At 36.1% G+C, this 14,063-nt stretch overlaps 1 protein-coding gene across 2 annotated transcripts in view; it reads right to left on the bottom strand.

Annotated features, from left to right (window-relative positions):
* The window catches only part of EXOC4 (exocyst complex component 4), an 806,860-nt gene that overhangs the window by 420,561 nt on the left and 372,236 nt on the right, over positions 1-14,063 (bottom strand). For both annotated transcript variants that reach the window (XM_001139207.7, XM_063815016.1), the window contains exon 10: positions 9,517-9,613. In XM_001139207.7, coding sequence (XP_001139207.1) covers positions 9,517-9,613 — 97 coding nt within the window. The remainder of the gene's footprint in view (positions 1-9,516; positions 9,614-14,063) is intronic.

Raw genomic sequence — 14,063 nt, 5'->3', positions numbered from 1 at the left:
GAAATTAAGGTAATTAAAAACTAAAACTTCCTTTATGATGCTTCCATCTTCTTCTCCTTTCTAGCTGGCTGTTCTCACTTATCTTGCTGAATCAAAGAAGTTTCCTTTCTCAGTTAATAAATAATAAAGTCCTGAGAAAATAGCATTGCTTATTTTGGGGCCTATTTTTGTTTAACTACAAAAGGAAAATAAAAAAGATTTCATGACCATGAAATGAAAAATACTTCACAGGCAGTATGACACATTTTTTAAAAACACAGTAGGCAATATTAATGATCAAATGTTCAAATGACAATTATGACCAAAGAAGAGTCTTTGGTATTATATAGCAGACCCAGTAACAAAGAATGCAAAACAGAAACAGAACAAATCGGAAAGAGGGGGTGTGTGTGTCTTTCTGTTTTCTGAGGAGCAAGGGGAATGATAAAATAATTTTCCAAATCATATAAGGAAACAATGCATAGCCAACACTCAAAGGAATATACGTTATTAAAGGGAGAGACTGTATTTTCCCCCTAGGTAGGCCTATGTTATTTTTAACACCAAATTACATTATCAATTCAGATTTCAAAATCAGATGTAAATGGCCCTGTGGCTGGACATAAACATATTTCATCAAATGCTGAATAAGCACATTTTGGGTACTGCAGTCCAAAAGACGAACACATGTTCAGAATACATAAAAAGCAGCATACAAATTATGCAAGCATTTTGTTCTGAATAGTCTTTTCTACTGTCTTTTATATATAAGCTGCTAATAAGGTTAATCGATAATAAAAAAAAATTGATAAAGAGATGAAAACCTGCATCTAAAATATCAGCTTAAATCTAGGTCAAAATCACAGCAGCAAAGTCAGGCTGATTTTAGGTTTATTTGGAAATACAGCATTGGTCCCACATTAGCTTTTACAACAGAAGAAAGTTAGTTTTCTTTCTCCTTTAACAGTGACTGGAAGAGTTAAGTTATACTCGTACGTATACCAGTTACTGGACATGAAAAGGAAAAAGAAAAATACAAAAACAAAAGCAGAGAAGAAAAAAAGAAAGAGGACAGAAGGAACTATATGGTAGGGAGGGGTGGCGTTCGTCTAACAACCCCTCCATGAGTCTCCTTGTGTTCCAAAGAAGAAAGTCAATGCTGAAGCGACACAGAAGTCAACTATACTCCTTGACCCTGCCAATGATAATCATCAGCATTAAGCTGAAGTATAAAAAAGTAACTCAAATGAGCAAGATTGGAAGAAACATATCTACCCAGAGCTCTGAAGTTGCACAGTGTATTAGGAAGGCTTACAATCAGAGATTTAAAGAATGTAGACCTGGAAATTCAACAACCAGTTAACTGCATCATAACTTCAACTTCTGGTTAAGCATTTCCATGAAAAATATTATCTCCCAAGAAAAGCTTTCCTATTTCTGCTGCCTTATTCATTTGAAAATTCTCATTGTGCAGAGTAGAATCTCTCTAAACATACAACCAACTAGTTATAATCCATACTTATGAAGCAACAAATAACAAAATAACTATCTCTTTAAGTGATTTCTATATAAAGTGATCTCTTTATATATGTAAATAGATAAAAAATCTTCTGTTTCTCCTCTGTTTTTCACTAACATTTCCCGTTTTCCCTACTGTTTCTCATGAGAAACGGCCTATTCTTTTGTGCTAACTAGATTGGGGTGCCTCACCTCTTTAGAAACTGCTGAAATGTGCATAGATACATGGGTTGAAACCTTGACTGGCTCTCCATTTTATTCAGTAGTATAAAACTGCCCAGTTAGTTGCAATCGGTGTTTAGCCATATGTCATACATTTTGAAAATATAAAAGTAAAAAAAGTTTAGAATGAAATTTTTTAATCTCCAAAAGTTAGGTGGTTTGAAGGTTTATAGCATTTAACATTTATAATATTAATTCAAAAGAAGTTACTCAAATACAGGGTTTGAAATCTATGTATACCAACCACTCAGCACTTCACAGACCTTACAGGTCAGGCAGACTGAAAACTAGCAATATTTTTTCATAATTCTGAGCATAGGGGGGAAAATGGCTGTGTTTCATAAAAATGCAACAAGGTGTCTATATTTCCTCCCATGCATGAATAATATGTGATCTACAACATTATTTGCTAGGCTGTCTAATCACTAACATCTTTCAAAATGTCTACATAAGCTTTAGCTCATTAAGAACAAACATGCATCTGTATAAAAATATCACATACCTGTGAACACTGAGAATAATATTCCGCTAAATAAGTATCAATGTACACATCAAACTGACATGGGTAGAACAATGTCACTGCATTTTTCAAAGATAAAAATATTAGGGAAAATGTGCTTAATTATAACAGCAAATTATATATGCCTTTGATCTGGAAATATTGGCAATATGTGATATTATAAGTACTATAATTATTAAAACAAAAAGTATAAAATAAAAATGTTAATCACAATTGTCTTTTACTTTGAAATGTCACTTTTGGAAACAGAAATTACTGGTTAATAGCATAATCACCTTTGGAGCCTTTCACTCCTACAGGTTTGGATTTAGTTACTTCCTGTCCTCCTAACTTTAAGCATCTCTTAATCATAGGCGTTTCAAAGCTATTTCACAAACAGGCCATGAAACAGTACCCTGTACTGCTGCAATATGGCGATTTCTACGTGTAACATATACATCTAAGAGTAATTTTTAGAAATTATTCTCTATACATTAGATGATATGACTACAACTACTTGTTCTGACTGTTACTAGTCTTAAGAATGTTACACAGCCAACCATACTGTCTATCACCAAAAGCCCAAGTTGCCAAGAGAGGTTCATCTTCTTAACTGACCTAGATGCCAGGACTTTACTCACTAACCAATAAATATTTCACTTTTTGCTCTACCTAGAAAGACATTAACTGATGTCTGATCTTAATGAGGCGTGAATAATTACTAGTGAAAAATGCTCATAGCCCAGATATTCAATATTCCAGCAGTGTTCAACAGAACCAGCATCAGTAACACTTTGCAATTTGAATGGCATCATCATCCCCATGTCCCCAGCCTCCTGCCTCTGCCATGTCACTACAAGACTGCAAACAACTGTTCTTTGGTTCTCCCATAAGAAACATATTACTTCATGCATGCCAAGTGTTCATTACCCTAAAGAGCCAAATGCCTTTTAAAAGCCAGTTGAAGCAAATAAGCAACAATTCTCCAACATACTATAAAACTCACTTTTTGCATAAACTTTTAAATTTCAAAATGCCAGGCCTTCAGATTCCCTAAATATTATAAAAGCACTGCCCAGTCACAGAATCACAAAACTTAACAGGTAGAAAGCAACATCCAAACCAACCAGCTCATTTATTTAATGCTTTTCCTTGCTGTTTTCTCTTTCTGGTTAAGCGTTGTCTCTTAAAGAGTAAATTTCTGGAAAGAAATGAGGTATAGTATTATCTTGCTTGCTTTACTCTTTATCTACCAAGACACTGTCATCAAACACTTAATGAATGTTTTTCCTTCCTTTACAGATAAGGGAAATGAAGGCTCACAGTGATTTGGCAGACATCAAAACTTAGAACGTGTTCATTTCTACCCAGCCCCAACACTTCACTTTTAGTGGTCTAGTTTCTCTCTCTCTCATACAATGCACAAAACTCCTTTCCAGTTGAAATAGGGCTCCAATGCTAAAAGGATGATTAAATACCACTTTAATTAATAGTCTGTTCTGACAGTGAATTTTAATATATATTCTCTAAAGGAGGTAATTAAGGTCAAATGAGGTCACAATGGCAGGGCCCTGATCCCATAGAGCTGATATTCTTGTAAGAGGAAGGGACTCCAGGGAGCTCTGTCCCAGTGCACAGGGAAGAGGCCATGTGAGGACTCGGAAGATTTCCTTGGGCCAGGGTGTACTTGTTCCTGAGTCACGTCCTAGCTAAACCCTGTTTCTAAAGCAGTGATGGGCTGCATTAAGTGCTGCCATCCTTCTTTGACAATTCCACCTGTTTAACTGGGACTCTGTGGTTATGAGGTGCTAAGTGCACCTGTCAAAGGCATGACTTTGTTTCGATTTAGCAATGCTCCTACCAATATACCTTATTGGTCCAGGAAGAAAAAAAGGCATTAGAGTATTTTCTGAATGATACTTCTGGTTAGGTGCAAGCATTTAGATTTTCTAAGAAATAACTTGTGTTCTCACCTGTGTTTGCTACATGAAAGAACTGTACTAACAAATCTAAGGCACAATAAATTATCTGTTTTTAGACTTGGAGAGAATAAAGAATAAGAAATGAATGAAAACACAAAGAGAAAAATAAATTCTCACTCCTTCTCCCCACAAATCCCACAAATAACAGCTACAAAGTACTTTCAAATTTCCTGAAAAGACTACATTATATATTAATTGTAACAAAAAGTGTCACTGATTTAAATTGTGGTTGATACTGCAATAAAATGTACTTCATTGCCAAAGGTTTCTTTATATGCAGATCATGGTTAATAATTACCATGATGTAATTATTCAAAAATAATTATTTTTGGAAAGAAACCTAAATGCATGTCAGAACTACACAAAAGAAGAGAAATAATGTCACTCAAATTCCAACATTAACATATCTTCCTTCTGTTCCCCAAAATCAAGGCCCATAACATAAATCCCATTTATAAGAATGAATTCATTCATTTGTCTTAAAGTCTTCTAGAGAGAGCTGAAAGACAGGAAACATGTCAATGGAAGAACAAAAGGCATCAGTTATATCATTTTCAGAGTCTGTATTTTAGGGAAAGTATTTCAGAATCTATCCGGGCATGGCTAGAAACCTTTGTTTTAATATGGTTTTGTTCATTTAGACCCACAGGCAGAAACACTGATTAGATGACCCATTATTGGCTGAGCATAGTGGCTCACGCCTGTAATCTCAGCATTTTGGGAGGCCGAGGCCGGCGGATCACCTGTTAGGAGTTCTAGACCAGCCTGGCCAACATGGCGAATCCCTGTCTCTACTAAAACATATTAGCCGGGCATGGTGGCACATGCCTGTAATCCCAGCTATCTGGGAGGCTGAGGCACAAGAATTGCTTAAACCCAGGAGGCAGAGTTTGCAGTGAGCCGAGATTGCACCATTGCACTCCAGCCTGGGCGACAGAGTGAGACTCCGTCTATTTAAAAAACAAAAAACAAACAAAAAAAACTATCATTAAAAACATTCATTAAAGGTTTAATTACAGACAATGTCTTGGTAGGCTAAGAGTAAAGCAAGGAAGATAATACTAAAGCCCATTTCTTTCCAGAAATTTACTCTCTAAGAGACATGCCTGACTGTAAAGAAAAAACAATAAGGAAAGCATTAAATAAACAGTAAAGGGATAAGCAGAGTTAATGGGGAATGAACAAATTAGAAGTCAGTATATTTGACGCTAACATCCTGTGAGATTTCCTAGTGATGGAACTGCAGTAGCTATGAGAACAGTATAAAAATAAGTTAGCAAGATTACCAGAATTGAGGACCCGGTATAATAATTTTATGAAAGGAGAGTAAAAACGACTGCTGAGAATATATAAACCAGCATAACGGGAAACTGCTCTGTGGTATTCTTAGCAGGGTGGTTGGAATTGTCAATATAGAAACCCTCTAGGCTGCAAAGAACGCACTGCTAGCTGAATGAAAATTATGAACTGAATGATTTTAATAAATGAAGTGCATAGAACAGTCATGCAAAGTTTCAGGAAGACAGAGTACCAGTGACACCAGACATAGGGAAAAAGTAGCAAAGGAAAGTGAAGGACCTACGCACTTGAAAGGGATTCTCCCTCCACTGAAAACAAATCTGAGTTTGCCAAGAGACCACGTAAGAAAAAAAAATGATACAATGTTTAAATAGGTCCTGACTTTTGATAAAAGTCAACTTGTGATAAGTTCCTCTAGAACTTATTTTATTTTTGAGATGGAGTTTCGCTCTTGTTGCCCAGGCTTGAGTGCAGTGGCGCGATCTCAGCTCACTGCAACCTCCGCCTCCGGGTTCAAGTGATTCTCCTGCCTCAGCCTCCCAAATAGGTGGGATTACAGGCACATGCCACCATGCCTGGTTAATTTTTGTATTTTTAGTAGAGACAGGGTTTCACCATGTCGGCCAGGCTGGTCTCAAACTCCTGACCTCAGGTGATCCACCCACCTCGGCTTCCCAAGGTGTTGGGATTACAGATGTGAGCCACCGTGCCCAGCCAAACTTATTTTTTAATATGAGCTAAGTTATAAATATAGAATAATTATTGTAATCAATTAGAAAAAGAGTTTGGCAAATTGGGACAGAAAAATAATATGAGTCAGTTGATAACAAGTAGAAACACATTCAAGAGCATTAGGAGAGGGAACTGCTGAGTAACAGGAAATGTGATTTCTCAATCATGTCAAACCAGTTTTGAGAGAGGCTGAACCAATTTATATCCTCCCACAAGGTATAGGACATCCCACTGATCCATGTCCTCGCCAATATGTGGTGTTTTCAGGCTTCTTCATTTTTGCAACCCATGCAGCTACCAAGACAGGAGCTTGCAGGTAAGGATATGATCTTATTTTTTTCTTTCCCCAGGACATGGCATAATCAGAGTCTAGTAACAAGCATTGAGTAAAACTAAAGTGAAGGAGCCTAGTCCTGAACCAAGATTATTTGTCATGTTTTTCATTTGAAATTTGCAATCCTGTACATTTTTCCACCTTTCATTCTTCTGCACTGCCTCTCCCGTTAGGCTACACTATCTTTCAAATAACAGAATGCTAACTCATACTCACTTAAACTAGCATAGAATAAAAGCAATGACCATTCTAAAGAATAGAAAACATATCTACACAATTTTATTTACATAGTCTCATAAAAATAAGAGTAACTACATCTGAACAAGAGACCACATCTAACTTGGAGATAGGAAAATATGCATCATAAGTATTCAATAAATATTTGTTGAATATAAAAGAAAAATTTTGAATTATAATAGTACTAATAAAATACACAAGTATGATAATGAACACTGGTTCGTTTCATTACAAAAACTAAACTTCTGAACTTTAGAAGAAATAATAAATCCAACACTCAGGAAATGCTGAAGTGTGAAAACTCAAATAAAAAAAGCAAAAATCCACTAAAAGATCTTAGTCATTTCAAGTTCCACAAGCCAATCAGGAGTTTTTGACAAGGTTGCAATTTGGGCCAAGGGCTAATTTAAACTCCATCATAGTCATCCGTTTATCAAAGAATGAACTTACCTTTCAGACCACATAATATTTTGGGGATTTCCATTAAGAGATACACAGAGAAAGAATGAATGATAAACTATATCAGGCAACAAACTTTTTCCGGTTTTAATCAATAGTAAGTTAAAATTCTGAATGAAAGTAGGAACCAAGTAAGTGAGTAAAACCACTGGGAGTATTACCAAGCCTTGAAACAACTATCTAGCAAAGCAGCATTTATAAAGACTTAACAAGTAGCTGTCAAGAACTGTAATACATTAAGTTCCACCAGAGTCTTCTACAAAAAAATGCATTTTATTAAGTGTAAAATAAGTACTAACATATATATTTACATATGTGTGTATATATATTTCATTCTAACTTCACATTTAAAAAGAAAAAAAACTTAGAGGAAAAAATCTCTTGAAAAGTGGTTACTGACAACACGGTTAATAGCTTCTAAAGGGTTTCTTTTCTACTTGGGAATAAATGTAAGCACAAGAGTTCCAACTTAGCAGTAAATTATGGCATTAAATCTAGGTTAGAAGATGCCTATCATGATTAAGGTATTTTCCAATTTCTAACAATTAGCAACATTAACTAAGTAGAAATCAATTGTAATTGAAGAAGACAGTGAAAACTAAACTAATTACCAAAGTCAAATAAAAATAATCAATGTTATTTAATCTACAAATTCTGTATGTTATAATTTACTTATTATATACATATAGTACTTATCAACTAAACCTACAGAGAAATAGTTTTAATTCTCTTAACCTCTTAATAGTCTTAATTTTCTTAATCCCATGGTTCCTAAATGAATTTACCTGCTAAAAATCTCTGCTAAAACAGACTTCTTAAAGGCAATAAAATTTCTTTAAAAACTTTTTATTGTGTGAAAGTCAAGTTTTCGTTATTTAATTTACATATTTATGTTTTTGTATTTAAAATCAATTGAGGAAACTAATCCACTACGATTTAGCACACTGGTTATCTATATAAGAGATTAGAATGTAATTAGTTCTAATGGTATCAATTTAGTAAGTCTCGGTTAATGAGAAGGTAGGATAATTGTAGTAATAAACTGTTTATGCTTGGAGAAAATATACATAATATTATATCTGGCCAATTCAACAGCATTTGTTTAACTGTTATTCTAAATGCCTCAAATATTATAGAAGTGATGTGAGAAAGGTAAGGTGATATTCTGAAGTACCTAACATTTAGTAAATCCAGGAGTTTCTGCTCCATTATGCGAAAATGCCACAAATATATACTCTGGTTCTTTACAGAGAAAACACACAATTGATATTATATTAGATATCTGGATCCCAAAAGGTGCATTTTAAAAATTGTGGTAAAAAAATACATAACATTAAATTTACCATCAACCTTTTTTAAACGTACCATACAGTAGTGTTAACTATGCGCACATGGTTATGTGACAGATCTCTCGAACTTTTTTATCATAAACTGAAACGTTTTATCTACTCAACAATTGCCCCTTTTTTCCACTCTCATAAAGTACCTTTTTAAAAGTATTTAGGATTTATATTTTTTTCTTTAATGGAGGCACCGTGGATTCTTACTTTCCTATAATCATGTTATCACAGTGAACTGAGCATTAGAATAGATTTCACTCTAGTCATATCATGTTATCATTCAATATATAAAAACATACACTTGATGTATATGTCTTTCATTTTTTATAAATCATATTTCAGAGACCTGCCAATTTTCAAAGGACATCTCAGATACTGGTGTAAATGAGAGGGACAGATTATGGGTTTGCAATTTTTTCCTGTAAAGGGCCAGAAAATAAGTATTTCAGGCTTTGTGGGCCATATGAGTCCTGTTGCAATTAAAAGTCTGCACTTGTAGCACAAAAGCAGCTATGGGCAATACATAAACAAATAAGCATGTCTGTGTGTCAATAAAAATGTATTTACAAATACGTGTGCAGAGTAGATTTCTCCAGTAAGCATAGTTTCCAACTCCTGAGACAGATAAAACAGAGAGAGGGAGGGAGGGAAGGGAAGAGGGCAGGAGAGGGACAGAGGTAGCGAGTGTGAAAAAAAGAAAATCAAATAAAAGTATTTACTCCTGAAAATAAGTAGCTACTCAGTGGGACTGAGATTATCTGCTAAACTGACTAACTTTAGTAGTGAGGCCCTAAAAATGGAATAAGTTTCTTTTATGACTTGTTTCAGTGCTGACTCAACAACTGGCATTCAGTAGAGCAGCATAAATAATGAAAATATTGATCTTCAGTAAGTATATCATAGCACTTGACTTACCTTAGTAATGGGTGGAATATGACGGTAATGTTTCTGGCTCCAGGTTTGCAGACAAATTTTGTTCCTCCACCTTCAATTAAGTTGTCATCAGGACCCCCTTTCAGAAGAAAGAAAAAAAACAGACTTAGCTCATTGAAACTTTTATAAATAAACAAACCAAGCATATCTAGATGAGTCCTGTACGGTCATAATTAGGACCATCTTTGCAGACAGTAACCTTCGGTATGTACAAAATTATTTTGAATGACTTCATCTGGTCTTCCTCACTTGAATAAACAATAGATTAGAATTTTCACTCTGGCCAGGCACAGTGGCTCACAGCTGTGGTCCCACCACTTTGGGAGGCTGAGGAGGGTGGATCACTTGAGGCCAGCAGTTCGAGACCAGCCTGGTCAATATGGTGAAACCCCATCTCTATTTAAAAAAAAAAAAAAAAATAGCTGGGCATGGTCACATGTGCCTGTAGTCCCAGCTACTTGGGAGGTTGAGGCAGGAGAATTGCTTGAACCTGGGAGGTGGAGGCTGCAGTGAACCAAGATTGCGCCACTGCACTAAAGCCTGGGCGACAGAGCGAGACTCCGTCTCAAAACAAACAAACAAACAAAACAAAACAAAAAATAGCACTTTTACTCTGAGTAAGAACATGGACTCACAGTAAGAATAAATGCGACATTTAAAGGAACAGTGCAAGGCTACAATTCAGTTAAGGTGAAAATTTTGGTCTCTAATGACCAGTGTCCATCTTGGATAGTATGGCAAATAAAGCTTTCAGAGAAAGGATGAAGTGCCTGCCATTCAAAGTTGCTGCATGTGTAAAGATTGGAGCAGAGATTCATGTAAGCCTAACTGATCACACTTTATCAAATCTAAGACCCCAATGATTATAAGACACACTATTATTTTACGTATTACTAAGAAAAAAAAAGTCCTGCTATTTAAACTATATAATGCTTTCTTGGAATGTTTCCTTTTCCTTATTGAATAGCTCCTTTGGCTTTTTACATAAACAAATGGTTACCATAAACCTCTCAGGCACATTCAATAAGGAAATATAAGAAAAATAAGTTTGTTAAGGTATTCTTAACACTAAATAATATTTGAAGTCTAGCTCTTCCGAATCACTCTGACTCAAGAGTTTTCAATGTCCTTGTTTTCTAAACATTGTCATCCAGTGTCACCAACAGCATGTGTTTCATAAAGCAGTGCTCCATGCTGCATCCTATATTTTATTCCACGCTGCTGATATCCATCCTGCAAAGTTTAAAGTTGATGCTTTCTTGATGCTATCAGAAGGTTTAAACAGAAGGCTTTCCTATCCCGACCAGGACTCATACTCTTTCCTCAAATGGTCCTTAATTGCTTCATTAACGGAAACAATGAAGGGTCATGGTGCAAGGAGTAACCCAAGCTCACACACACTGCATGGGTGACAATTCACCATGACTGGTTTCCAGTAGGCAGCCACTGATTTCAGATACATCCTAATTTCAGAGTTTAGAATGTGAAAAGATGTATCACTTTGGATGTTGGGGAAAAACACTCTACCCCCACTTATGTTTCTTGCCACTATAATGAAGTTCAACTAATATAATCTCTGAACTCTCTCCACCTTTTACCCACTCCAGGGGAAGTGATATAACGCCTGACTGATAAAAATTTAAAAGAAAAGGCTGGGCATGCATGGCTTAGCAACTCCCATATTCCACTTTAGAAACTAGAATGCCTGAAGATACTTCAGTGGTGTCTGGTGTAAGTTTAGCTATAAAGGCCCCGCTTTGTCAGAGAAGGCTTGAAGTGGGCCAACATCTTTTCTAAATGGGTGAGTAAATCTGTTTAATTGTGATGTTCAGTTAGCAAGCTTTGTTTGATTCTCAAACTGGGTTATATCCTTCAATCTAGCATACATCAATATAAAAGTGACATTTCACTTACTATCTACCTTAATTATTTCTCAATAGTTTCAAAACCCCAGCAGGAAAGATGACTACTATTTAGTGGGCTTCCTCAAAACCCTAGCAATCTACACTCGCAACATTTGGTTTCCTTCTTCTAAATTAAACATTTTCTTTCTGAGTATAGTTCTTTGTATGTTACCAAACACAGCTAAATCTCTCTTGATTTATTATCTATCTTAATGGTCTCTGGGCATCTTGGAAATCGACTGATAAAAACATGTGAAGCTTCAGAAATCCATACCCTGGATCATCAGGACTTCCCAGAGGCATCAGAGTCTAGACATTTGGATCAGTTGTTTCTACCAACTAATCAGAGCATACTTTTTCTTAAGAATAACAAAAAATACAATGGCATACTCAACCCTTAATTAAAAATCATGGACTGTTTTTTCTCATTAAAAAAAAATCCATCTTGTACAATATTTGCATCAGAGATATGAAGGTGCTGCTAAGTTTGGCTGAGTTAAGGAAAGCATGAAGACTGACACACACACTACACTTTTAATAAAATCCTTCTTGAAAGGTCATATGGTACGGTTACAAAAATGATAAATAAATATAACTTCTTTAACAACATATTTCCTTTTAAGATTATAAAATCTAGTCAGAACTGATTCACGAAGGAGATGTGTATAGAAGAAACTAGGATAATATTCCACACTTCAGGAACAGATAAATAAGTCTACATAAAAATAATGTAATAATCGACTCAATATGAACATGTCTTTTGATAACCTTTACGAGATAGACTAGATGATTTCCAATGGTTTCTAAATATTCTTAAGTGCTACGATATTAGGTACTCATTAATTAAATTCAGACCTGACTAACCTGGCTCCAGTCAAATGAAAACCTTCATGTATAGTAAATGCGCTCTATGCATGCGCACCTCTATGCCTTAGCCACACTGCCCTACCATCTGGAGGTCCCTCTCCCCTCGTACCATTTCTTTAGGTCCCACATCTATCCCCAAACTGTCAAATGCCCCTGTCTCAAAGTCCACAATTTCATTAACAGTGACTATGTATAAAATAACCCATTATGAACCTTAACACAAGTCACTTCTGTTACTATGTGTTTTCTTCCTTATGTCACTTTTTCCCACCAGGAATGTAACTTCCTGGAAAGTGATTATACAAGAATACATTTGCTGAATGAAAGGAAAAAAGACCTAACTTGCTAAAATGTTATAGCAGTTAGATGAGACAGTATGTGTGAAAGCCTAATAAATGTAAACTGTCAAAACCCGAATCAATGTAAGCAACTGTCGAAAACTAATACAGGTAAGCAAATCTCCCTGTATCCTCAAAGCTGTATAGGGAGTAGGTGTGCTTAATAAACGTTTGTTGATGACCATATTACAGAGAACAAAAACAACAAAAGATAAGCTACAATACCAAAAATAAAGCATCAGAGTCACTAGAAATGTCAGTGAGAGGAAGATTTGGCTGTGAAAATATACGCACAATGACGGTATGAGATTAGATACTAAATAATACTTTCATTAGTTCTAAACCCCTGCTAGGTACAGAAGGATGACTACTGATTCACATAGTGCAGTTAAGCTAAATAAAAAGTAAAGTTCGGGCAGAAATATGAAAAAAGAGACTCTCCTCCCTACCCCAACACCTAACCAGAATTCCACCTACAGGAACCTCATATACTCTTCCAGTTTCATTACCAAGTGCCATCTATACTGCATTTGTCACGATTTCCTCTTGAAGATGAGAAGTCAAATGTTTCTTACTACATTACCAATAAATAGAGCCAATCCAATGAAAATATTCTTGAAAATCAAGCTGTCAGAAACAAAAGTAAAGGTCATGGCCAAAAATCATAAGGTCTGAGTCCTGACCCCCGGAAATCTACTTCAGCATTTCAGTATTCTGGGTGAGAAACAAAACTCACTTTTCCTCATGTGCCTTCTCATGATCAAATAACCTGGGACCTACTGTCAGGAACCTTTTTTTTTTGGAGATGGAGTCTTGCTCTGTTCCCCAGGCTGGTGTACACTGGTGAGATCTCAGTTCACTGCAACCTCCGCCTCCCAGGTTCAAGCGATTCTCCTGTCTCAGCCTCCTGAGTAGCTGGGATTACAGGCACGCACCAACATGCTTAGCTAATTTTTGTATTTTTAGTAGAGACAGGGTTTCACCATGTTGGCCAGGCTAGTCTCAAACTCCTGACCTCAAGTGATCCACCTGCCTCAGCCCCCCAAAGTGCTGGGATTACAGCTGTGAGCCACCGTGGCTGGCCAGGAGCCTTCTTAAGGAACATGTTGTTCAATCCTGGTTACAGCATTGGACAGGTCAGAGCACTTCTTCCCTTCATTATATTTACAGTCTAATTGCAGCTGTGAGAGGCCAGGTGATAGGCACCAGAGAAAATGTCGAATGATGATGGATGGCTGGAATGCAAGGGAAACTGACAATAGTATTACAAGGACGATGATTTGACACGCTGTCCCAGACAGCTGGCAACAGGCACCAAGGCCACCTGATAACTGCTGGAATGACAACATCTTAGTGTTCATAGGCTGGTCCCTTCTTTTAGAATTCATTTACTTTTAAGTAATAAGATTCCACATTTATT

Source organism: Pan troglodytes, chromosome 6, assembly GCF_028858775.2.
Source record: "Pan troglodytes isolate AG18354 chromosome 6, NHGRI_mPanTro3-v2.0_pri, whole genome shotgun sequence".
Lineage (NCBI taxonomy): Eukaryota > Metazoa > Chordata > Mammalia > Primates > Hominidae > Pan > Pan troglodytes.
Note: the sequence above shows the minus strand (reverse complement) of the source record. Positions and strands in the feature narration are given on the sequence as shown.